Here is a 26,843-nt window from a genome sequence, read left to right as displayed (position 1 = left end):
TCTGTGCACTTACCGGACTTTTGTGGTGTACTTTTCAGGGCTCAGCTTTCCCATCCTGTCTCTCTCCACACAGAAGCGTACCCTGCGAGGGAGAAAGGAAACAGACTCTTCTCAGAAGGCGTTAGAAAGCGCGTGGCACCAGCTCGCTGCAACGCGTCTGGCCTAGGGCAGCACCAGCAAAACAAGCCCATCTCTTCCTTCCCTAGGTGATGTTCCTCAGCTCCCTCCCAGCTGACTCCCCAGTACACAGGCAGTAAGAGCTGTCCACTGCCACCAGCTACACACAAACCCAACGCAACATTCCCAAAACACACGTGGTGCCCCTGCGTCATTCACCTCACACCTCAAAGAGGCTTTAAAAGTAACAGTGATACCCCAGAGCAGAAGCCCAGATTCTAGCTGGCACTGGGTGAGTAAAAGAAAACTCTAACAATGACTTCTAAATGATACAAGTACAGAAAAAAAAATAACTTGCCTGCATTTAAAATTGCAGAAAACATTGGATGGGTGGGCCTAAAAGCAAAAAGACACAGCAATGCGTACCAGGTGCTTGACACTGCCCCTTGTGCTCCTGGGCATCTCTCATTTTTTTCAGGAGGATACATCTCCATGAAAGTAACAGCAGAAAGCCAGCATTACTGCTCTTGCAGGATGGACTTTGCTACATATCCTACACAAGAGGCATTAGCAATCACTATAGCCAGCCTGCAGTGCTCTGCAGGGGAGAAGTCCTGAATTTGCCATCAGACAGGACTCAGAGGAACTCTCCCCAGTAAGAGCATCATTATTCCAGCAGTGGCAGAAAGCAAAAAATGAAACAAACCCAAATGAAATCAGACAGTGAAGAACTTCAGATGAGTTTGTTATCAGATAAAAGATAACAAAAACCTGAAAAGGTCCTACATAACCACACAGAGAAAACTGAGAACCAAGTATCAGAAGTCTTTCGTGATTCTGCAGGGAGTAGCCAGCAAGCCTGAAACCAGAGGACATCCCTTTTGAGCAGGGAGGGCACCTGGAGGATGAAATAGAAGTAAACCATTTCAAAACACAGCTGATAGTGCTGTGCTTTTATGTGACAGCTAGGTAAGCCCAGCCTCCCCCCAGGGCCATATCCTGCCCACGTTGTTGTGATTTGTTCATCAAGGTGTGTGGCTGGGAGAGGGAGGCTTGCCACTGAACCCGTGTTAGTACGTATGTAGAAAACAAGATTATTGATCCACGGAGAAAGTGAACAAGTAAAAAAGCATGAACCTCCAGCCGCAAACACCACTCATACATTTTATCCATCATTGCTTTAATCCAAGTCCATGCTGGAAATACAGACTGGACTCCTGATCTTTCTTCTTCCCAATCAGTGCCTGCAGTGACAAGAATCACTCTTCCTTCCCTCCAGGATTTTGTGGAAAGCAAAATTTTTTACAAAATAGAAAAAATCCATCGCAAAACCACAGAAAGCAACAAGAGTTACAGAAATGACAGAAGAGACTGGGAAGATACTCATCCGTTGTACGCACCAGATTACAGACTAACAGCATATTTTCAGACGTGTGGCTTTGCACGTCTTTCAATTCAAGACAGTATTCCCAGTGAGAACAGGGATTCTGTGAGACAAATTAGTTGGCAATTGCACGGTATAAAGTAGCATTTGAACAACTGAAGCATTTTAGATTCATCAGCTCACTCTGCTTCTAAGGAATTTTCCTGCAATGTTCATCAGCAATTTGTACTTTGGTGGTAGTGAGCATCTCGACACGTTTCCAGCCAGAAACTTAAACCCTTTATAAATTGGCATCAATTCCTTACTGCATTACACATTAAAAGAGATATTTATAGTAGTTTAATGAATGTAATATGTATCAAAACTATACGTAGTGCTACATAGTGGGATTTTTGGTTTCTTGAGGAAGAGCTGTTCTTTCCAAATCTGTGTATTTCCCATTTGTGAAAGCATTCAGGAATGAAACTGTATGCACCAGACTAGGAGGGTTAATATCCAGATGCCTCAGACAGATGGCATTATTAGTCTGACTGGGCTTGACATCTAGTTTTCAAAGTTAAGGAGCTTTGCTTACTTGGATGGCTGACAACCTGAGAATAGCCAGTACTCCAAGCTTGACGCTTTCTAGAACAGCATAGGCAACGCTACAGCTTTGCCTAACAGACTCCTAGGAAAAAGAACGTTACGCCAAGATCAACTGCACCGAAAAAGTACTTAAGAAAATGCTGCTGCCCATTTTAGTTAGGACTCCCACTGGCAAAGGCTGAACCGAGGACAGAGAACAGTACCTGAATTTGATTATTTTATGCTTTTTTTTTCTACAGCCTAGACGTGAAGTGTTCCATCTTTTTAACTGTTCCATCTATTCAGATAGAACTACAGGAAACAGAAGAATCTGAAGAATGTCTCTCTTCTGCACCAAACTATAATTTTACAGCCCTTGCTCTTTCAGTGTTCCCACTACCCATTTTTCCCTGCAAGATGGGTTACACATTTTTACAGGGAATATAGATATGATTAAAACACTCTTAGAACCACAGGAACAAGAGGCATCAGTTCAAAAGTGACTCTCTCTCTATATATATATATATTTCCTCCCCTTTAGAGAAATCAAGGAGAGTTCTGGGAGCAGAGAAGGCAGAAAAACTAGGATTTGTCAAAGGAACATCAAGGAGGAAAGCACCCACCTCCATCAGCCCCTTTACAAGTCCTAGTATATATTTGTAAATGATACAAAATTCCTAGGTAAAGATATATAAAAACACTTTCACCTTGTTACAAGAAACACGCATCTGACACCCATCAATTTTAGTACTTACATTACAAACCAAATAAATATGCATTAAAGGTAAATAGAAGTAGAGGTGATGTATGTGTGGGGGTATACACGCACATACCAGAAACAGTCGAGTAGTAATACTTCAATAGGAGGCCTAAACAAAGCCCATCGACCAAAGCAAATAGTGCTCGTTCAAGCTGGCTCAAACCTCCTTATGGCGTGTTTGCATCGTGAAATACATTTTAAAGTGAAGCAGGGATGCAACTGTTTTATTCATTTAAGAAATACAAAAGTAACAAGCAGAAAACTCATCTTTAAGGGATACATACACCAGATCACAGAATCAGTTCTGCAAAAAATATTAAATAACCCATTGTTTTGTAAACTATACCTCCGGCTAAGGTGAAAGACTGACATTTTGGGTGTTACACTTTCAATCACCTGGTATTAATCCAAAGTATTATATATAGACACATAGTTCAAAAAACGTATTGCAAATACCTTCTTCCAATTAAATAGCTTAGAAAACAGAGGTCCGTAATAACGTATACCACATAAATGTGGCACAAACTTGATTACATGATAAACTCTAATCCATAATACCCACAACAGGACAAGCAATCCTTTTTAAAAGGCTTGGATAAGCTACCTTCTATTAGAAAACCAATCATCTCACAGACTGTAGGAGCAAAATCCCATTCCCACAAACGCACCACGGTTTTGTTCACTGTGTGCGTATCAGAAGGGTGTCCTTCAGTTTTATTTTATAGAGACTAATTAACAATTTTAACCAAACCTTTGCATTTTAGGAAGAACATTCTGAAGTACGCAGAAAAAAGAAGCTGCTCTATTTTCAGACCTGAATAGGAGGTTGGGGTCCTCAGCACCACTCAGGCTCAGACCCTTTTCAGCAGCAACAGGAATGCCATTATATTGCGACAATAATATCAGCTGACGGGGCAGGATAATAAACCAGTGTTCCGACCTACGCTATCCACTTAGGTCTTTCAATGCTAAATGAAAGCAAAATTTACTTTACAGATGGGATCTAGGCTGGGGCGGGGAGGAACACCATAAAGCATTTGAGAACTCTAGATTACATTTTTAACCACCTGAAATATTTCAGCTTCACTGTTATGTATGTGCGCACAGAGTGTCTGATAAGAGTTCAAGCACATCTGGCAGTAGCCCCGCTGTGCACACCGCTGGCCTCCCAGCAGCTCCACGCTCCTGGAAGCGGAGCTGGGAGTCCAAGAGCCGGTACTGCAGCTGCACAGCTTGCAACTATGTCAACACACAACACAACTCGGAAAGCTTGCTCAGTTCTGGAGGGTAAAGATTGTCCACCTTAGGATACTACGCAAGCCTGCAGGGCAAGGCACAGCTTTTATTTCACAAATCTGTCACAGCTGTAATACAGTCAGTGACCCACAGAATTCCTGTCACCAAAGCTGTTTCAGTTCTTACTGATGTTCAAAACTACCTTTTCATCGCCTCATGTTAAAACAAGTGAGAGGTACTTCCACTGATCTGTGCAAGTACCAATTTATTACATATACAGGTGTTTAACATGTTTCTTTTTAATGCAGTAGTCATCAGTATTATAAAAGTGTATGTTAGGCTAATTTTATTAGCCAAATAAAGTTTACAAGTCACACAAGAAGCAGAATCAAGAACAAATTAGAGCAGACACGAAAACCCATCTCTGTTAAAAAACTGTGTCACAACACACTGAGCTATGCTGTGATACTGTAGTCTCTGAAAAGCTTTCATTTGGGGAATTTTTGTTCATGCAATTACAAAAAAGAACATCATCTGTGTTTTAAGAAAACTACTGCACTTCTACTTTCATTATTAAATGCTGAAAGTAAACTAATTGCTCTCATGTCCTATTTCTCACAGGTTAAACCAACACAATCCAGCACTCATTCCTGAACAGAAAGCTGTTAAAATTAGAGAGAATTTCAGACACATATACTTCCAATCTAAATTACAAACTTAAGGAACAGCAAACTCAAGTTACTTTATTTCTATTTCCGTGATGATCCTAAAGCGACTGCACAGTCACAAACTTCTTTATTTACCTGCCAGCCATATACTTTGTTTCATCTCAGTTCTTCCTACGCTCGCCTATGCAGATAAATACACCCAGGGGTCAGAAAATTACTAAATTCCAATAAATACATAAGCAAAGCTTTATCAACAAATCTCTTCTGTTCACTAGGAAACGTACTAGAAGCAGGTTTATAGTCAGTGGCTTTAAATCACTGTGTCTTTAACACTGTCCAGTACAGATTTGCACCTCTTTCTATATTCCATGGCACATCCTAGCATTGCTGCTCCTTACTAAACAAGCGCTTACACAAGTCACTCAAATGTTACCTGCATTGTTACAAGGAAGTTATTGCTCCCCAGAGACGAGGTCAGAGTAAATCAAGTCCCATCTACTCAAGACGCTCATCACAGAACATTGTTACGCAGATGACAATCTTTTGAGGGAGAAATTAGTTAGCATACTCCCTATGTAAGTGCAATTTCTGGGATCTACTACTTATGCTAGAAGACATTAGTTCTACAAGAGGACTATTACATAGATAATCAAACAGCAGGTTTCAGTACAATTCTCAAAATCAAGCTACAGCCTGGCAAAACTGCCAGATTCGCACACAAAGTCACTTTTTAAAAAATCTAGTTTCTAGTATCAACATACTCTTTCATGGCACATAATGTGAAAATACCATAAAGCTACAGTTGGTGCACAAACCTTTACCTTCCCAAGTCAACTGACAAACCACATCACAGAGGTGAATTTAACCATTTCTTTCCAAGCTAGGCTGTCCCTTGATAAGGTTAAGGCAATTCACAATTCCAAGGGTCTAAATCACACGCCCAAACTAACACAAGACCTAGAACTCAGCAGTTCACTTCAGCTACAAAAAGAAAAGCTGTGCTTCAAGGGAAGTTCAAGGATGACTGTCCAACATGGTTTTAAAGTGCAAAGGTAAAGTAAAAAATTTCAAGCCCTGTGAGCTGAAATAAAACAAACCACCTGAAGCTGTCTGCCCCCAAGAGCGGGTACTTGCAGCATTTTACAAATACTTCTCTGAAATGACTTGCACTTTCAACAACGTATCAGCGATACTGATTCACAGCAGCCGCTAACAAGCTTTTTGAGATTAAAAAAAATTACAATACAATTGCAAATAGCAAGTTACTTGGAACCTGTTTATAAAAGCTAAGCCAAAGAGAACCAGTTTCACTGTAAAAGCCGTAACTTATAGCAATCAAGAGGAAACTCGGCTCTTGGTTAAAATCCTGATGATAGCAAAAGGTTGTCCTGCTTATTTAAGCTCACATAGGTAACTAAGTTGATGCTAGTTTTACTTCTAACAGCAACAAGACAACTAATTTCAACTACAATCAGTGTCAGGTTAGATTGACATCAAAGACTGACAATATCTTGAAGTTTCATGCAAAATCCTTCAACCCAGAGGCACAAAGTCCTAGACATCGAACTTTCCACTGGAATCAGTGGGAATTATATGCCTGGTCTCTTGCATATCTGGAGCAAAGCAAAAACCAGCTTTTAAGGTACAGTCTCACAAAGCATCAGCATTAAAGACTAAGTGCTTAGAAAGCTGAAGTCAAAGTAACTTTGTACTTTTTAAATCCATGCCCCATATCATACATACTCTCACTCAAGCATATAAGGAATTCAATTCTTTATTTGATATCCATAAACGTTGCTATTCTATTTTTCTATGCAGGAAGGCAGTTTTCCCCTAAAACATTATGCTTTTTAATAAACAACAAACTTTAATTCTATTGCGTGAAAGGGCTACAAATATACATTTGTTAATCAAGCAGACTACACAGATATTTTTGCTTTACAACTGGCACCTATGTTACTGGTACACTTAGCTGGCTCATTTATCATAGCACTTTGCCCACGTAGTTTAGATTATCACTTTTTGAAATATGGGCAATTGCAATTATTTAAAAAATAAAAATAAAATAATACGTGCTGAGGCAGGTACTGCAAATCCATTCCTTTTTTCCAGTCAATACTCATGGAGCCCATCTTTATTCACATGCAGATGTCATTGCATTCTACACCAGTCATCTAGCGGCATAAAATAACTTTCAAAAGTCTAGTACAATTGTTAGCAAACCAATTTTACTCCTGCTGTAATGAAGCCTGCAGCAAGGGGGCTGCCATCCTGTCGGTAGATGGTGCTGCAAGAGATTCTCGGGAACTTTAAAGAACGACAATAGTTCAGAGTGAAAAAGTCTTGTTAACCCGGTAATATGAAAACAAGTATGCGTTTAATAAAAGGGATAAATGTCGACCCTTTCCTGGAAGGAATCATACACAGACAAACCGATAAGAGGACTTGAAACTAAGCAATTGGAAATTCTGAACATTTTATATGAATGAAGCACATGCTTAACACAAACTATTTCTTCAAAACTACACAGTACATACGTTGATGAAAAAGTCCTATAGAAAAAATTGACCAACCATGTCAGCACGTCAAACTGCCTAGTACAAGATGGTGGATGTACACAAACCGCATGAGTGAGAACGAGTATTTAAAAGAAAAAACAAACATCAGACCACAGATTAGTACTTCAAAAATTTTTCTGTCGAGTGTTCGAAATCCAATAAATCCACTGGGGGGTAGCAAAAAAGTCAGTTAGGACCTTTACTGGCAATAAAATACTTACTTTAAGTACATAGAGATTTTAAAGCAGAGCAACACTTGCTTCAAACCTAGAAAAGTCTTAAAACCGTACGGAATGGATCCTAGGAAAAAAAATTAGACATGTAAAGGTCAATGAACACAATGATTTATTTAAAAAATAAAAAACGTAAAAACGATTTTTTCCTCCTTTACAGAAATGTTAATTCAGTCATGGGATCCAAGTAGATTTTGTAGAAAAAATGTAGTAGCCAGGTATCGAGTCCTTACAACAAAGGAAATCCCCCCATAACCCTCCCCAGTTTTTACTCCAGATCAGCAAGACACTTCCCACCCCATACCCCCAAAAAACAAATTAAAACAAGACATTTTTTCGTTGCTAGTATAAAAACGACCAAGGTCCAAGTAATAATAAAAAAATAGAGTCCATCAATGACTGTAACACAAAGTATGTGTGTGTGGGGCCCAGTCCATCTTCAGAGAGAACGAAGTGGCACAGGCAGCAGAGGCGACCCCCAGGGGGTATTTAGGAGCTGCTCCCACAGTAGGGAGGCATTTAAAAGGAGCTGCCCTTCGGCGAATGAGGGGAGAAACCATTTAGAAGCTGCCCCGTATCAAAGGGAGGGCTCTCCACGCCACCCCCGATGGGTATGGGCGCTCCAGCTCAGAAAGAGCCGCCCCCATAGCCTCCCCCACCATAGCCTCCTCTGTACGGTCCACTGTTACTGCGGCCCCCCCAGTTGCCGCCCCCTCCTCCACCTCCTCCGCCGCTCTTCATGGGGCCGTAGGAGGACTGGTGCTGGCTGTAGCTGCCGAACCCGCCGTACCCGTTGCCGTAGTCGCCGCCTCCCCCTCCGCCTCCGTAGGAGCCGCTGCCATAGGAGCCGTAGCCGCCGCCGCCGCCGCCTCCTCCACCGTAGCCGCCGTAGCTATTGTAACCGCCGCCGCCTTTGGAAAGGCCGTTGTGATCCCGGTTGCCGGATCCGCCGCCGCCCCGACCCCTTCCTCCTCCTCTGCCTCCCCGGGAGGGCCTGGAGGAGCCGCCGCCACCCCCGCCCGACTGGATGTCCTCCTTGGGCACGGCCTTCTTGACCTCCACGCGGTGGCCCTGGATCGGGTGGAACTTGACCACGGCCGCCTTGTCGGCGGCGTCGTGGTTTTGGAAATAGACGAAGCCAAAGCCGCGCTTCTTCCCGCTCTGTTTGTCGGCGATGATCTCGGCCTTCTCCACGGGGCCGAACTGGCTGAAATGCTGCACCAGGTCCCCTTCGCCCACGTCCCCTTTGAGGCCGCCCACAAAGAGCTTCTTCACCTTAGCGTGGGCCCCCGGTTTGGCCGAGTCCTCCCGGGACACGGCCCGCTTCAGCTCCACCGCGTTGCCGTCCACGGCGTGGGGGGAGGCGGCCATGGCGGCGTCGGCCTCCTCCACCGCCGAGTAGGTGACGAAACCGAAGCAGCGGGAGCGCTTGGTCTGCGGGTTGAGCACCACCACGCAGTCGGTGAGGGTGCCGTAGGCCGCGAAGTGCTCCCGCAGCCCGGCCTCCGTCGTCTGCACGTTCAGGCCGCCGATGAACAGCTTGCATAGCTGCGAGTTCTCCATGCTGCCGCCGGTGCCGGAGCTGCGCCTGGGCCTGGCGCCGAGACTCCTCCTCCTGTTGGGGGGCAGCTCTGACGGTTTTTTCCCCCCCTTCTCCGTCTTGCCGCTTCTTCCCCCTCGCTGGCTGCGAACAGCGCGACCTCACGGCTGCGGCAGCCGCCGGCAATGGTCCCCTCGGCCTGGCCCAACGCCTTCGCTTCGCCTCACCTGACCCGCAGAAGAGACGGGGCGTCCCGGCTGCCGCCGCTCCCGCAGAAAGGGGGGTGGGGGTGGGGGAAAACACAGGCACGCACAAAATGGCGGCTGCTACTTCTCAAGAGCTCGGCCGGCGACTGGTGCCCACACAAAGGGGACGCTGGGAGCCCCGCCCGCCCGGCCGCCGCCGCGCACGCCCCCCGCGCCCGCGCAGCCAATGAGAGCTCGCCGCTGGAGCCGCCCGCGACTCACCTTTAGGGGCGGGGCCCCGGCCGCGATCGACGAGCGCGACGACTAACCAGAGGGCGCGACCTCCGCCGCGCGCCGGAGCGAGGCCCGGGGTTGGCCGCTGACAGACGCGGCGGGCGGCCAATAGCGTCGCGCTGTAGCGGCCGGCGACGCGAAGTCTCTTCTGCGCGCGCCGAGCGGAGGGGCGGGGCCACCGCCGGCCCGGGCAGCGCTAATGCGTCAAGCCCGCGGACGCGAGCCAATGGGCCGCCTCCGGGCCGGCCGCGCGCCTTCTGCCGGCGGCCCCGCCCCGCGGGCGGGCGCAGCGGGCGAGGGTCGGTGGGCGGCTCGCGCGGGAGGGTTTGAAAGGGTGACCGTTAGGGGCGCGCGGCCGCGGCGCTTCCCTCGGCCTACGGGGCGCGGGCGGGGCCGATGGAAGGCCGGCCCGGCCCGGCAGGACTCTTGTTGCCATCTGGCTGCCTTCCGTTCTCGCCTCGGCCAGCCCAGCCCTGTGCCCTCGCCTCCCCGGCGGGCCGGCCGCCCCCAGCCCCGCGGGCAGGGCAGGGCAGTGCTGGCGGGCAGCGGCTCCCTGCTCCGGGGGTTGGAGCCGTGCCGGGTTGTCCCGTTCCCGCCTGCCCCGCCGTCCCGTCCCAACCCCCCCAGCGTTAGCTGGCTCTTCTCCCCTCGTTCGCGTCCGTTTTCGCCTTTCCAGCACGCTCCCAGCTACCAAACCTGCTCACTCAAGAACCTTCCTTCTCGCTTCTCCTGCTGCTGTTGCCTCCCCTTCCCAGACTTTTTCCAGGCCTCTCACTGCCTTCTGTTCTCACCCCTAAATCTCTCCTTAGCCTGAAAAGGCGGTATTTTCGTAGAGAAATAACTAGAGCTGCTCAAGGGTGTGCAAACCTTTTTCTTTTTGGAGCTCAAAACGATTTTTGTGGTGAGATTTTCTTTCCCTGAAGGTGACTTGCCATTTTACTAGTCATGCTAGCACCTGCACCGCACAGTTTCTGAAACTCATGGTAGTTATCTGTGAGGAAGACTAAGTTATCTAATCTGTTTCTAAAACCTTCAAGTGAAGGCAGTTTCACAACCTTTTCAGGTGGCTTCTTCCTTTGTTCATTACTTCCACAATGAGAAAAGTTTCTCCTTGGACATTGAGACAGTCTTTGAAAGAATAACCATAAAATCAAATATATTAAAGTGAGCACAAACCTCAAGAACTCATGAAGCACTAAAGCATCCATACATAGAGCACCCCACCCACTCTCCCTCTTTATTGAGTACATCTATATGCTAATACGCTGTGGGGTCTACTCACGATGAGGCTTTTTCCTCTGTTCGGGCACCTCTCCCTCTTTGCTCTGCTCCTTGTTTTCTGTTGCTTTGCTTTTTCAGGCGCTAGGTCCTGAAAAGCAGGTCTGTCTTGTCTCATCCATGATGATAATGCAAAAGAGATGTTTTCCAAAAATTTTAGGACACTGTTCCCGATGAAAAAGTGTCTTACTATCTCTACCAATTAGCAAAGGTTGGGAATATTTCTGACCATTGCAGTATTTGTCAGACACTGTACCTCCAAAGAAAGGTGATGTCAAGATTTTTTGCGGGACAAACTCTATGTAGTACTTGTTTTATATCCCAGTGCTTGGCTTTCAAAAGCCTGTCCGTGTTATTTTATTCTCCACACCATCCAAGAACATTAACACCAAACCTCACAGGCACAAGTCATCTCACCCTCCTGAGTCACAGATGGGAAATCCAGAGTAGTGTACTGGAAATCAGAGGCTTGGGGAACTGGGTTAATACAGAATAACTATCAGACCGCCTGGTTTCCAGCAAGATCATGCCCTGGATCCCCTGACAGACACAATACTTGTCCCTTGTTCAGGGAGAAGAGTATAGTCTTCCATCCAACACCTATCTTGGGAGCCTTTATAAAGGTATAAACTGAATATTCCAATCCTCCCGACCTGGTGGTTAGTTTTGTACTAGGCATAGTATCAGGATGTAGTTTCACAGTTGTCGGAACTGATTTGTGCTGGGAATGCTGCACTCCAGCCCTCCAGCCATGTGATCCTGCCTTCTCCCATGTGCCAGCCCTGACACTTGGGCAAACACACAGCCATCCACTGACGAGAACTGAGACAGCCAAAAATAATTTTACTATGAAAGGGAGCTTATTTTGTAGCCGCCTCAGCTTTCTGGTTTTTGCACAATCCCATGTGTGCTGGCGCTGGCAGGAGGGAGGAAGCGGAGCTGCTGCATCCCCCTGATTTAGATCAGCTGCTGTGGAAACGCACCGCGGAGGCTCGCAGACACATGTAACATGGACTGTGCCAGAAGGTCAGTTAACTACAGCCCCAGATGAAGTCCAGAGGGCTGAACATTTTCAACATGAATATTCTTCCTTACTCCTCATCAGATGGTGTCAACTCCAGAGTTTAACTGCTGGTAAAATTCTGCCTGCCTTCCTATCAGCAAGCCAAGTTTTCATGCTTTAGTCTCAAACACTATGATTACCATTAACCAGTAGGAATACTACTTGCAATATAGTGATCTCTGTTTTATTAAATTGATTTTTTTTCTCTGTTAGAGCCAAGTCTGTTAAGAGTAACTTATTATTATGACAGGAATATTAAATGACCATGTTTGACAACCACTTACAGGGAAAGATGTCACCTGTTTAGATCCATTTATCTCAATGCATGAACAGACACAATCATTTTATCTAACTTTAGAAAAGAGAATGTGCCCATAAAGTCACTGAAATATTTGTGGTTTTAAACTAAGCATATCCTACTTATTAAAAAAAAAGTTTCTTCCCAAAGGCTGTCTGCAAGCTCCACACAATTACAGGAAATACAAAAATATATTTTGCCTACCACTTATTGTAAGAAATGTGTGGCCTTTCCCAAGATAAATTAATATCTGGTTCATGTAGAAAACAACCCATGAGAGTTTTATAGAACCTTAATAATTTACAGCAAAAAGGAAGGAAAATTAAGAGGAGCTAATTCTCAACGGGTAACAAAGAAAACAGAGCACTTGTTTACCGCTCATATTTTCTCCCTGAAAGCGAGACAGACAAGTAGGCCAAGGAAGAGATCAAAGACAGGAGTCACTGCTGCTTTCAGCAGGAGGAGGAGATGAGGGTCTTTAAGATGTGAGCAAATCAGTCAGCAAAATCAGTCACTGACACAACTCAGGTATAGCCCAACAGCTTCCTCTTCATTTGCACTTCTGACTGCTTGATTAATGAAAGGAAAACGCCTTTAAAATACATATACCCATCTCTTGCAGTTAGAAATGTCTCCTCTGATACTACAGAAAGACCAAACTTCACTTGACCCGGTGCCCTCCTGCCCACTGTCCTTTCCCAGCTGCCACGTAAGTGACCTCAAGTAGTTCATGTATTCGCTCAAAATCACGTTCTCAGAGTCCAGCCCACACAGGACCAAGCACCCAGCAAACGTGCATGTGCCCTGACACGTACCACCAGGCTCCCGTGACGCTGACTTTCCCAGATAGCTGAGCCCCAGTTTCTCCTGCATACCCCACAGACCTTCATACCTCCCAGGTCATCCGAGCCACCACAGACTCCAACCAGACCTCCAGCTCCTGTTGGATTCCTGCCTGGTGAGGCGTCCAGTCACTCGATCAGTGCACCACGTCACTTCTATATACATTCCTGTGAACTGCGTGCCTTTGTGTGCTCCTGAAACATGCCTTTCCCTCTTGCTAAGTGAGCCATCGCGAACGTGAGATACACCAGCACAGCACCAAAGAACAAGTCTGGCACTGTGCATGTGAGATGCGACAAGTCTGCTAGAACAGACAGCACTCCAACAGCTACGGCAGTTTCTCCACTGTATTTTTAAACTGCTTTTAACTGCATGCAAGTAAATACATAGTATCATCCCACGTATTTAAAAGTTCTTAGGCAAACACCATTACAGAGAAATACATACTGTCCTGCTCCTGACTGGGCAGTCACAGCATTACATTGTTTCAATGTTGATAGCAACCTATAGAATAAAATTCATTGTATAAGTAGCGTCAGTTTCTAACACAAGTGAAAAAGCTGCGCTTGTAATATTACCTAAAGGAAATGTGTTTCTCAAACCAGAGGCACTGGCCAAATAATGCGCTGTGTTAATCCTCATGGGATATGTTAGCGATACAGTACCAGAAGGAAGGAAAAACACATTGTTTTCATGCATAAACATTCATTATTCCAGTAGAAAGCGCACTACCTAGAGCCCACAGGAGGGCATCACCGCTTAAGAGATCGTAAAACACAGGCCTGAACAGTCCCTTTCCAGCACCAGGCTTCTTATGCTACCATATATTCTTAGTCAAAGTTGATGAAAAATAAATTAAGGAAGTTTTTACAGCAATTTTTGACGCTAAAGAAACACACTTCTGTCATGCTGTTTAATGGGTCCAATCTTCTGAGACAGAAAATGACTATTGAAGTTTTGGAAAAGAGCATCGGGGAAATAGAAGGACACTAGGAAGTCAAAATCAGCTCTAACAAATATTTTGATTATCTAAACCCTCATATAAACACAAAGTCCTAGCCTTTTAATTTGTTTCAGCCTCTAATCTAGATTGTATCGGTGTGTTGGCTTCCATAGTCAACAGGTGTTGCTTCATCTTTTTAAAACAATATAAGCATATCAACCGGATTTTTTATGAGTTTGTTTTGTTAGTATAGTGCAGTCCTCTAGATTTAGGTCTGGTTTTGCCTTTCAGCAGACGGAAAGCATTTTGCAGCCTACAGGATTCCTTCACGCAGACTGTTTGCTCAATTAGTTCTGCATTGACATTATGCTCCTTGAAGACTGGAATGACATCATCCCTGCTATAGACAGATCTAATCCCGATTTTTCTAAATGTGCATAGGTGGAAACAGTTGGGCATAGAGGGCATTCAAACCATAATTTCCCTGATTACTCTGAGATCCTCACACACCCAGGCAAGGTTTTTTAATCCAATCATGTCAAAGAGATATTATTAGACTTTCGGAAGCCTTGCTCCTACCCAAATCGACACCTCAGACAGAGGATAATTTTGCAGTTCATGGGAAGATATTTTTGATAAAACATGCAGCAGCAGCACAAACTTCCCCATCCTGGCCCCTTGCTTTAGCTACGAGTGTGAAGAGCTTCTTATAAGAGATACAGTTGTCCTCGAGAAAGCTCTTACTTTTTTGGCAAAAGATTTATCTTTCACTCTGTTCTGCTGTTTGTACGCCAATCTGCATAAACATGAAATCTGTGATCTTGCTTTTGTGACTGTCATGAATTAGCACTGGTTTACATTGAAAAAGATTGATTAAAATGCACTGAGAGGAAACTAGGTAAGTCTTCTGCTTACCTGAAGTTTGAACATGACACTCCTCTGGATAAAAATTTCTACCATGTGTAAATTCAGATGGGGAATAAAACACTACACCTCTCTTATTTGCTTAATGCAAAATAAGATTCTACAGATAAAAAGGTAACTACAGAATAACCCACAGGAACTATTTCTTCAGTAAGTAGTATCAATAGTTCAGCTTGCTGAACAAAATCTTCCCTGAGGCCAATGTAAGGGGAGTGTTCTGAAAGGGAGAAACACGCCTTTGTGAAAGGTGAAGAGGAAAATCATCAGAGAATTGAATTTGCATCCTTTTCTCTGGACCTACATTACCATTTCTCCTTAAATCCTGCCCTCTGTCCTCTTCCCTCTGAAGCTCTGTTTCTTTTTTCCCTCTTTCATCTTTTCACTATTCTGTCATAACTGATTGTTTCCTTTTTTTCTTTTGCTTAGAAGTTTATGTAAGAGCTGGTCATAATTTGGAGTGATGGGATGAAGGTAAGACAGCAAAATACGGTCTGAAAAATCAAGGTTCTTGTAAGGATCAAAGAATCTAGCAATGCAGTGACAGACGCAAGGGGGTAGATCTTTCACTGTATCTTAGTTGAGGGCAGACCAGGATCGTAAGTTTTGCCAAGGAAAGAGCTGGAGCCAGAAGCAATCTCAGCCATGCTCTGACCTTTTTTCATCTACAAATCTTTCTTTATGCGCTTTTCAGTTAAATTAATATCTACTTGCTTTCCCCCCCGCTAGCTATTCCTGGGTCCCATCTATTTCTAACTCCACAGAGCCTCTATAGGGTGTTTGTTGTGGTGTTTTTGCATGACTGACATTTAGCTTTATTTGAAAACAGCAGAGGAGTTATGCTATGAAGTTCAGTATATACCTGCCTGAAATTAGCTGTTAAGTATCCATGCTATCAAAGAAATTTTAAAATTAGTTGGTGTATACAGGCAAGGCTTTCTAGACACAAAATAGCAATCTAGAATTCATATTTTTAATTCAGAAAAATCAAAACTGTTACTACAGTTTGAAGCATGTAGGAAAATTGAAAAAGACTGAGATTAATGGGAAAAAGACTTCTGATTATTTAAGTATTTCTTAATTAACAATTAGGGCAGTGAAAGATGTGCTGGCATGAGAATCACAGGGTTTGGTGCTCACAATGTCATTATAAAAAGACTGTAGAATGCGGGGGGGGGGGGGGGGGGGGAACACAAAAGCAGAGATGCAGATTATCATACTCCCCCAAAATCTGAGAGGTATTGAAATAACTCATTCTATGGCAGAGATCCCTCTTGGAAAAGATCAGCTGAGGAAGCTGTAGAAAGCTACAAAGGACTGGATCAGGGTTTGGAAAGTGAAAACTATTATAAAATATGAATTAATGCTGTCACACTGTTATTACAGTTGCTCACATATTTATTTTCTAGTAGGCTGACCCAAAAAACAAAGATGCTAACCTTCCAGCCAGAGAGTATACCAATCTCCATCTCGATTGTATGCCGGCTGAATAAGGTCCAGAAATTAGCTGAAAGTTCATGACATGATATAATTTTAAAAATTAATATGCTGTTATAAGTAACTCATTTAAAGTTAAAGCATATTTTAGAACAGTTGACTTTTCATTCTAGGCATGACCTAATTGAGAGGTACGGACCAGAATGAAGCATCCAGGATGTTGCAAAACTATTCCCCTGAGCTATGCAATACAATGGAGTGAAACCTACATTCCAGGTAGTGAACCCGAGTTACTTTTCTGATAATTTTTTCCAATTAGGAAAAAAATTCTGCATCATGGAGCAGTACTCCAACTTACACATATACATCAGTCCTTCTTGGATTGCCTGGACATGACTCTGAACAACCTGCTCTAGCAGGGGATTGGACTAGGTGATCTCCAGAGGTCTCTTCCAACCCTGACCCGTCCTGTGATTCTTTATCTGCATTATCTTTGGAGAAAAACTTACAGTGCATACTTAGTTGATGTTCAGATGTTGCTAGTTTGGTCAAATTATAACCTATTTGCTGAGATACTGTATTAGGGTGTTGATGTCTCCCTGAAACAGGAAAATGTGAAGGGACCGTGTTTTTCCTCCATCATAGCATATTATCTTACTTTCTTGAAATTAACCGGCACATCTGACACTAACACAAGAGATGTCCAGTTATTCTTGCTTATTTCTCTGTGCCTCTTTGAAGGGCTATAAAAGAATAATACTTATTAGGAAGAAATATTCCAGATCCTTCAGAGATGTTACAGGTCACTGAACCAGCTCTTAGCCAAACTGCTGTTAAAGAACTCTTTCACCTAAGAAGCTGAGAAATCGTATGTCTACATCTCTACTAAATCTTTCTTCCTGAAGAAGGCGGCTGCACCTGGCAGGAACAAGGACTGCTGCACAGCTACATGGGAGAAGCAACTAAGCAAAGCTTAGTGTGGTCACCCATCAGCAAAGATTCCTGCTGGGCAAGGAATCATGTAAATGCCAAAGCAAAAGGTGAGCTCAAAGGACTTAACATGCTAGAGCATTTTTCACCAACGGGCTGTTGCCAGCACAACAGATGTTATTACCCACTTAAAGTTCCAAAACGTGTTTATTGTGGCACCTAATCACTTCCCCTGGTTTTCCACACATGGTCTATATGCCATAGCCCGGGAGTCTTCGCTGCGCTCAAGACGAGACTGCACTTCACGGACACGGACACTGTTTAGCTGTGAGCTGGCTGGTTCAGGCGACAGTGCCCTGAGCTTTGTGCTTGTACTAGTTAACTGCTACTTGGTTTAAAACCACCTTGGGAACATCTACACAAGCTGAGGTCATGCCTCTAGCTGCTGTGTAACCAGATGCTTGGAAAAGATGTTCCAATTGATTTCAATATGAATATCATGCCTGGAAAGCTTTTAGGATCAGACTTTTACAGCAAGGATTGTGATGAGGTGATAATCAGTACAGTGATTGGCATTCAGTATAGCAAGAATCAGCACACTGATTTTTCTGAGGTTTCTCATTCATTTGTTTGTTTTGCAAAACGAGACAGAAATCCTTAATAAAACTCTTTGAAAATCATATCAAAACGCCTACCACTTCCCCCGATATAGAGTCAACTTTGAACTGCTGAAATCCCACAAAGGCAGAGTTACTAAATTTACACTTGACATTGGCAAGCCAATTGCAGTCTTATTTGCAATATGTTTTAAATGTTTGTTATCAGGCTACATACAAAGTCTGCTTTGCACTACAATTACAGTTCTGCCTTGCAGTTCGTTATCAGCATCTACTGATAAAGGCTATTTTCCCATCACTTAATATTGAGCAATTTAGAAATAAACACTATCATTTACATAAAGTAAATACAATTCCTCTATCCATTAACCTTTTTTGCAAACAGACGCTACAGCATTTGGCTGAAAATAGCGTATCTTGATCCCCTCCTACACAGCTATAGGTTCCATTTAGCATACATACCTTTGACATCAGGCATAAACAAACCAAGAGCAGCTAACGCCCACAAGCCTCTGATATCAGATGCAATCTAATTCACAACAAAACGGGTTATGACAAAACTAAATCCACAGAAGGCAGCAGATTGATATGACTATAAAACCGAGGGGACCACTCGTTAAACACTTCAGTCTTTCCAGAGACAGAGGACTTGCATAGAGTGTTATATTAGGAACAGAGGCCTATGTAAATAAGCAACCCAACCTTTGTTTGAAATTTATAACTAGAATCAGAACACCTTTTAATTTTATTCATGTATTTCCTTTATAAACAGGCAATGCATTTTTATGGCTTGTTCTGATGCATATCCAGCACATTGCGCGTTTAGGTCTTGATTAACTTCCTGGGTCACACTACAACTAGAAGCTTTGTTTTTCTAGTATTTTTGACATTATCAAAACCAGCAAGTGCTAGAAATGTTTTAGAAAATCATATTCACATTGCTAGATTGTAGCATTTTCGTTAAAACTCCTAGAATAAAAAGCAATGGGCTAAACTAAAGTGAAGGAAATTTTAGGGGGAGGTGTTAAGGAAGTCTTACTAACAGTAAATTAGGCACTTGAATAGCTAATCTAGGATTACCACAGATGTTTAAAACCAGGTTAGACAAACATATCATGAATAGTTGCAAATATACTAGAAGCAGGAGGTTCATCTGGCTGATCTCAGAGGCTTCCTCCACCTCTATTTTCTACAAATAGAACAGCATGACAACTAACAATTAGTTTCAGATAATTAGTTCTAACCTGTACTTTAGGCACAGCATCAGTCTTGCTCATCTCAAAAATACTACTGCTTTTCAGAATCATTCTCTCTCAAAAAAAAAAAACAAAACAACCAAACCAAAAAAAACCACCAGATGCAGTAAAACAGACTCCAATACTCTGAAATATTTTGTCTGCAGGTTTCAACTTCTCTAATTTAACAGGGACTTCTCGTCTAGTTTCCCGAGTCTGTCCCCATACAGACACATTCTAAGTCTGGACCATTTTCTGTTGCTGTTGTTTTTTCTAGTACTGGAGAGCCACAAGATGGTTCAATGTAAGAGACTGAGATACTGGGGGTTAAGTGGACCCAGGTACAAATTCAAGAGTTTAAACAGCAATGTACCAGATAGCACACCCTAAGAAAAAAACAGTTCCTTTCCTGTCCCATAAACATCCATTCTAAATATTTAACAGGGAAATGTTGAATGCTAATTTTTATAAAGAAGTGACTATAAAAGGTATGGGCTTTTACTGGGAAAACGGTGAAAACAATAAAGTCCCTTTGTAATATGTGCCAGTGTAGTGTGCCGTGCTTTGCTTTTCAGGAGTAATTTCGTATCTCTAGAGTATAAGCTAAAATAGTAATTCATAAGGAAAATATGATGATCTTAATTGCAAGAGAGCAAATGATACACTTGATAGGATGTGCATGCCCTTTCTAAGCAGCTTACTGTATTTTCATATCTCTCTCAGTTAAAAAAGCAATAAGCCATCTGCAGATGTTTATGTTCGAAATCCAACGTAAGGAAAACATTTGCACTGCAGAACAGATAAGATAATTGAAAATGAAATTGCAAGATAAGGTGTTTGACAGGGTGGAGGGAAGCCGCACCGTGGAGGAAAATCCATCCCCATGACTACTAGCCCTTTCTCCTCCCTGCTCATTGCTGCTCGCCTCTTCGTGGATTCCAGAGCTTGCTTTATTCCTCAGCAGCCTTTCTACAGACTGGTGGATTCAGTCACAGTTGAAAATTGTGGAACTGTGGTTTGTTTCAGAAAGAGAAGAAAGGAGAGTTTAAGTATTGCTTTGGCAGCAGATGGCTCTGCTTTGGATTCTTTTATACACAAAGGAGATGTGTTTGCTGGCTTTGTAATTAACTCAAAAAGGGAAAAGACAAATTGTGAAAGGCAGTGTGGATATGACTTGAATTTTTCATCAGGTAAGAAGTCAGAAAATCCATAAAACTGGCAAAAGTTCCTGAAATATATATTTTAAAGGATTATTGTATTCTCTATATCCTGTATTTAAAACTGAATGGAAAGTTTCCTTCACATTTTATCTGTGGAATACTTTGGAACTTAATAAACAGATGATGCTTACAACTGAAACATTTACTGGTCACTTTGAAAGGATGGGGCTATGCATCTCTAACATAGGTAAGAAAATATTTAGGAGAGAAAGCTTTTTTAAAACTCATTTTCTTTAGACTATGCTTTTAACTTTCTTTTGCTTATGCATGTTTCAGTAATGTTTCTGCATCTAGAGGAATGAAACAACTAGGCTTGGTGGATTATCATTTCTCACAGTGTTAAACTCTCACTATGGTAAAGAATCTTTTTCAAAATACATGGGTTAGGGGTTGAAGTAATTAGTTCTCTTATTAAATACATCAATTCTGATATCGGCTGTAGTTGCAGTTGAAGGATGCTGATTCTGCTAATATTTATTAGCTTAAAAAAAATACCAGTATGTATTACAACATAGTTCAACATGCTGCAGTAAGTACTTGTGTAACTTATTTTTCTAATACTATGAATACTCTAGATGTTTAAACAAGACAGGTGTAATTGTTTTATTGCCACGGAAATGCTTAAATTGCCTTGCAGAATGACATGTACCAAAACCTACACTTTTTAACTCACTGTACAAACCAAGCAGTGAAAGGAAATTAATCTTCTTCCTGAAAAAAGGACAATGTAGATGATTAGTGTGCCTAAAGCTGATGTAGTGAGTGAACTGATCAGAAGGTCGGTACAGGGACTTTTCCTTAATGGTAGAAAGTGCCAAAGAAGCCCTGCTACCCACAGTGAATTCTTGGGAGAGGACATTCAGCACTTGCTATCAAACTGTGTTGTGCAACCATGGATAAATAAGCAAGCATAATAAATAGTGCATAAAATATTACAAACCTGGCTCAGCCTCATGTCCTTAGAGTCCCCACAGCTTCTCCTGCTCGCATAAAAAGCAGAGAAGAGCAGAGCTTGTCTTTGAAAGTATCTTGTTTCCAAGCCCGATCCCCTGCTAACGCTTGATCTGTTCTCAAAGGGCAGGGCACAGATCTGTGTGAGTCGGGTGAAAACCGCGGGCAGCGCGCAGAGAAAGATCACCCCTGGGATAAAGCAGCCAGGCTCTAGAACCTTACACATCTAAAGAGGCGGCGAAGCTCATTAGGGCAACATTTACCACCGCCTGGCCCCTTGCCCATCCAGCGCACGGATCCTTCTGTGTGAGTTCAGCCAGGCAGTTAGCGCTGCCCCAGGGTTTACAGGGCATTTCAGGGTGTTGCCCAGCCACATCATCAGTGTGTGCAGGGTGCGACTGTGCTACCTTCGGCATCCCTTTCACTCCTCCTGGACTCACTGGAAGAGTTTCTGCAAGCTGGCACACGCACAGTAGTATACATGTGCGTGTGTATGTATATATATGTATGTGTATATATATATATGTGTGTATATATATATACACACACACACATATATATATACACACACACACACATGCACAGTATGGTACATGGCTCTGGCTCTTGCCCTGCTGGGGTAGGGACACCTGTGAGGGACTACACACCCTACCTGGGCCACTAGACTTCAACAGCTTTTGCAGCACGATTGTACAGGTTTCCATGTCATTCCCAAAATACAGCTGTAACCAACCCAGGTGGGTTATTCAGGGGGGCTACAGGGCTTAACGTTAGCCCCTGACCACAAATTCAGTTGTATTTGGAACACCAGGGCCACACATAGTCACATAAATCTACAGCCACTTTCACTTCAACATGACTACGCTAGTTGAAAAGTGTATTTTAGTCAGAAAGAGAGTAGTAATAGATGCTCCAGAGGTGGTTGTGTTGTTTTGGGGGTGTTTTTTAGAATCTTAATTTGAAGAACCCAGACTTCTGTCAAGCAAAAGGATAAATCAGTCCAGGATGTAGCTCTAGCTGGAATATTCTTTGGGTGCCTGTGGGGCAAGCAGTTATAGAATCATAGTTCTCAGCTTAACCCTGGATTTGATGTTTAATCTCATGCAAGCAATGAAAAAAACTTTATTCCTTAGTGATTAAATAATGGCAATCATTTCTGTAAAAAGGTTGACAAATTTCTATGCATAAACAGTTTATTTCTAGTAATAACAAAACATCCATCTATCCCTTCTTCCTGTGCATTCTCTTTAACTTCCCACTGCTTCTTCATTCTTTCTCCACAGGCTCTCAGCACCATAGTATTTATTACTAGAGGTGAAGAATGACCTCCTTCCAGCTAGTTTCCCAATAGTTCCTACTTCAAAAAGGAATTAAGGTGAGTTAAGAGTTGAGTTTTGAAAGGTACGCGTAGAACATACTTATCTTTCAATTTTAACAACAACTCTTCACATCCTTCTTTTTTTCCTTTCCCAGGTTGGAAACAACCTCTTTCTGGCCAGAGAGCTGGTGAGCCTTTGATTTAAGATTAACTTTTTAACTCAGTGATAAATTCAGACCCATCAAGATATTCTGCTGAAGCTAATTCTTCGCATTAATATTACTTTTATAGCAATGGAATTGTGCTAATAGATTTTTCTGCTTGACACCTGTTTAAGTTAGAACTGGAAGAAGAATCAACTCTGTGTCAAAAAAACCTGAGAAAATTTTGGGGGCATCATTTGTCAAACTTGTACAACAGTGAAAGTTGTGTAGGGAAATGAGACAACCTTTGGCAACCACTGATACGGAATTAACTATGTGTATAACTAAGATGTGATCTTTGGTTTACATTTTTCTCAAATTAGATTGATGAAAAAGGACACGCTATCTTTAATACATAAACAGAAAGGAAACTCCCTTACAGGTGCCATTCATAAAGGTGTTAAATATCACTTAAGCTCTAGCACCTATCATTTTGATTAAGCCAGAGGGATTTGATGTATTAGCTTACATTGCTTTGTAGTTCTAGAGAAAATGTGTGTGATGTCTAAGCTAGCAATGTGATGGCAGGACCCAATTCTTCTTTTCTGATCATAAAAAAAGCAACTGATTATCCTTACTGGAATTCCTTAAACTTTGATAAATCTTTGGCTGAGAGAGATCTTAAATTATTTTATTTTGAAAAGTTTATCCACAGTTGCTAAAAGAAGAGTTGTATGAAAATGTTCATACAAGTTTAATCAGAGCTATCGCTGCTATTTCTTGTACATCACCATCAGTTACAGGTCTGTAACGCTGCCAGTGCAGAACCTCGGAAAGGCAACAGCCTGCATCTATCTATAACTATATACATAAACCCACTAATACTCAACCACGGGCTTTTCCAGTGCTATAATTAATTCAATTAAATTTGATCAAAACTTCAAGGACAACAATTATGATAGACTCATAGTAATCGTTGCCTTGGAAAACCCCATACAAAGCGTATTCTAAACCATACTGGGGTTTGTCCATAGGTTGGGGGATGCCTCACGATGGATAAAGCCATACAGCATCCCAGTGAGATTCTGTTTAATCAGACTCTCTCTAATATTAGCTATTCTCAGTTTTTGAACTTTGATACGTGCCAGCCTTCCTTCCTTGCAGAATTTTTGCTTATTACAGCCTACGCATTAGTTACAATAGTGGGGCTTTTTGGAAATCTTTGCTTGATTTTTATAATAAAGAGACGGAAAGAAGCTCAAAACGTTACCAACATTCTGATTGCCAACCTCTCTTTATCGGATGTTTTGATCTGTATCATGTGTATTCCTGTCACAGTTGCATATACCTTAATGGACTACTGGATATTTGGGGAAGCTATGTGTAAAATAAGTTCTTTTATACAAAGTATATCCGTCACAGTCTCCATTTTCTCACTTGTACTGATTGCCATCGAGAGATACCAGTTAATTGTGAACCCACGTGGCTGGAAACCTAATATTTCACATGCTTACTGGGGAATTCTTTTCATCTGGGGGTTTTCCCTCATAATATCCATTCCTTTTCTAGTATTTCACCAATTAACTGATGAACCCTTCAAACATCTGTCTGTCCATAGCGATTTCTACAAGAACAAGGTTGCTTGCATCGAAGCATGGCCATCTGTTACAGAGCGACTGATTTTTACCACTAGTCTGCTGGTTTTCCAGTACTGCTTCCCACTGGGGTTCATTTTTATCTGCTATCTCAGGATATTCGTATGTCTTCGAAGGAGACATGGTAAAATAGACAGGTTGAGAGAGAATGACAGCAGACTGAGTGAAAACAAAAGGATTAATATGATGTTGATATCAATTGTTGTGACTTTTGCAGCTTGCTGGTTGCCTCTCAATATATTCAATGTTGTTTTTGACTGGAACCATGAGGCACTAATGAGCTGTAATCATAACCTGGCGTTTACAATATGCCACCTTGTGGCCATGGTCTCAACATGCATCAATCCTGTCTTCTATGGATTTCTCAACAAGAATTTTCAGAAGGATTTGATGTCATTAGTCCACCACTGCAGATGCTCGGCATCACAAGAGGAATATGAAAATATTGCCCTTTCCAATCTGCAAACGGATGCGTCTAAGGGATCTCTGAAATTAAATAACCCCCCCGTGGTTATCTAAAATAATCCAACATCTCGCAACATTTTGTGTTTTGTTGCAGATGACCTCTTTCTGTAGGTCTTGATCACGTTACCGCTGGGTTTAGAGGAAGCCTTTGCCATTTAGTTCAGCAAAACCAGGATTACGCTCCCATAGGCATACTCTTAACAGGTACTTTATGATAGTATCAATAATTAATAAACCACTTCCAAGAGTCCTAAAGATCAATAATAATGAGTTATAAACTGTATTAACATCTTACTTTTTAATCCACAACTTCCAAGTCACTGGCATACGACCTTAGCACCAGTAAAAATATTTCCAATTCGGCCACTGTTACGGTTTACCTGGCTTCACCAAGTAAACCATGAATACTGGGGCATTCCTAACTTCATCAGCCTTTTCATAGACTGTTTTCTGGCCTTTTAATTTTCCAACTCTATGTTGTTCCCACCTCTGGTTAATCTGTACAACAGTTCGTAGGCAGATCACACTGGAAGGCAGATCCTTTAACTTTCTTCCATCCCTGGCATGCAGTTTGCCATGATTTAGTACCAGTTCAGCCTAGAAATTGTATTTTAACAAAGAAAAAGGCTAGAGCTGGATATTTTTTTTTTAAATGAGCACTAATACAGGCTCTATTTGATGTACTGCAAATTCCACTCAGATTAATGCTGTTCAAGATAAAAGACATACTTACTATCTCTCCTAAAAGCGCTGTATTCTGCTCCAAACCACCAGTACAGATCATTGCTTTCTCCGCTACCATCATCCCTGGCCCTTCAAACTGACCTTTTAGAATCTCCATTATCAAAGACACACGCTAGGAATTCAGAGTAAGTTTTTTTAGCTGCTTATCCAGTTTATAGGTTCCTCTCTGAGTAGAAAATTAGGTTTATGTTTTAATTTCAGAAATATCTTTCTCCACATTTCTGCACTAGCAAGAGGCCACGCTTGAGGCACGTGTTGTCATTTCTGTTGGACTCTGTTTGAAAACAATTTCTTTTGCAACACAGTGCATAGAAGCCTAAAGGTGTAATACTGAACACAACCTTTCTCAAAGTAACATATTTTAGAAAACACTTTGCAATATGGCCATAAAAAAAATAACCAAACATATTCTTCATCCATGCTACGGTGCCAACATAAATAATTGGTCAACATTGGGCTGTTTAAATACAACATTTAGAATACCTCAGTCCAACAAATCACCATGCATCCTCTTGTTCAAGTTAAAGATAATTAATTATATTATTTATTATATATTATATATATTATAATAACTATATTGCTAAAGCCCCCCCTTATTTTTATCATTCCAAAAATGACCCTTGTTTTAACACTTGTCCAAAAAATTCCTTGTAATTTATTCTCTAACTTCAGCAGTTACTGATGCCCCCCCCAAGCAAGGAGAACTAACACTCAAATTACAATTAGCTCCTTGATGATTCAGCTATGATGGAGCTTACCTTAAGGCTGTAAAATTCTCTTGGACGGGGACCATCATTTTCTGTAGTCATGCAGTTCTTAAAGGAGTCCATCAGGTCATAGTTCTCTTGTCCTGATGCTACAGCATTAGAGCAAACTGCCTGCGTTACTCCACTCACCAGAGGTGTTGTGTGAGAAGAACCTCACAAGCTCCGGCAGATACGCTGGATTGCCAGATGCTTCCTGATTCCTGCTGAGCAAAGAGACCTCACTGAAATCTGTTAGCACCTGATCCCACTGAAGGCCTAAGGGCAGCGGTCACAAGGGCAAGAATGGCAGCGATGTGGTAATCAAGTATTTGAGTGACAGGTATGGATTAGTTTTGGTATAATTGAGTATTTTTCTTCTAATTAGATCAAATATCATGCATGTGAAGTAGAGTGCTTAAACCGTGACTTAAACACCTGCCTTGTGCATCATCCAAATAAACCACCAGGAGACCTAATATATAATAAATATAAATACC

At 42.3% G+C, this 26,843-nt stretch overlaps 3 protein-coding genes and 1 long non-coding RNA gene across 6 annotated transcripts in view; 1 reads left to right on the top strand and 3 right to left on the bottom strand.

Moving 5' to 3' along the window:
* The window catches only part of KLHL3 (kelch like family member 3), a 60,427-nt gene extending 52,964 nt beyond the window's left edge, over positions 1-7,463 (bottom strand). The window contains exon 1 of the mRNA XM_080398472.1: positions 14-7,463. Coding sequence (XP_080254598.1) covers positions 14-54 — 41 coding nt within the window. The 5' untranslated portion in view covers positions 55-7,463. The remainder of the gene's footprint in view (positions 1-13) is intronic.
* Positions 7,464-7,615: 152 nt separating this feature from the next.
* HNRNPA0 (heterogeneous nuclear ribonucleoprotein A0) lies at positions 7,616-9,451 on the bottom strand. Its single transcript, XM_080398519.1, has one exon. The coding sequence runs from the start codon at positions 9,081-9,083 to the stop codon at positions 8,148-8,150; it is 936 nt and encodes a 311-aa protein (XP_080254645.1). The 5' UTR covers positions 9,084-9,451; the 3' UTR covers positions 7,616-8,147.
* A 1,670-nt stretch (positions 9,452-11,121) lies between these two features.
* LOC308068241 (neuropeptide Y receptor type 6-like) lies at positions 11,122-26,296 on the top strand. Of its 3 annotated transcripts, XM_080398503.1 has the most exons (3): positions 11,122-20,294; positions 22,559-22,650; positions 22,749-26,296. In XM_080398503.1, exon 3 carries the CDS (start codon positions 23,789-23,791, stop codon positions 24,908-24,910), a length of 1,122 nt encoding a protein of 373 aa, XP_080254629.1. In that variant the 5' UTR covers positions 11,122-20,294; positions 22,559-22,650; positions 22,749-23,788; the 3' UTR covers positions 24,911-26,296. The 3 variants fall into 3 exon arrangements, with proteins under 3 accessions (XP_080254629.1, XP_080254628.1, XP_080254630.1); XM_080398502.1 differs by having other exon boundaries at positions 22,559-26,296; XM_080398504.1 differs by lacking the exon at positions 11,122-20,294 and having other exon boundaries at positions 21,831-22,650.
* Positions 26,291-26,843, bottom strand: part of LOC308068251 — a 54,462-nt gene continuing 53,909 nt past the window's right edge. Inside the window, exon 6 of the long non-coding RNA XR_013929912.1 lies at positions 26,291-26,818. This is a non-coding gene — a long non-coding RNA (uncharacterized lncRNA). The remainder of the gene's footprint in view (positions 26,819-26,843) is intronic.

This window comes from Falco punctatus (assembly GCF_963210335.1).
Source record: "Falco punctatus genome assembly, chromosome: 8".
Classification (NCBI taxonomy): domain Eukaryota; kingdom Metazoa; phylum Chordata; class Aves; order Falconiformes; family Falconidae; genus Falco; species Falco punctatus.
The sequence above is the reverse complement of the archived record's forward strand: the minus strand, read 5'-3'. Positions and strand labels throughout refer to the sequence as shown.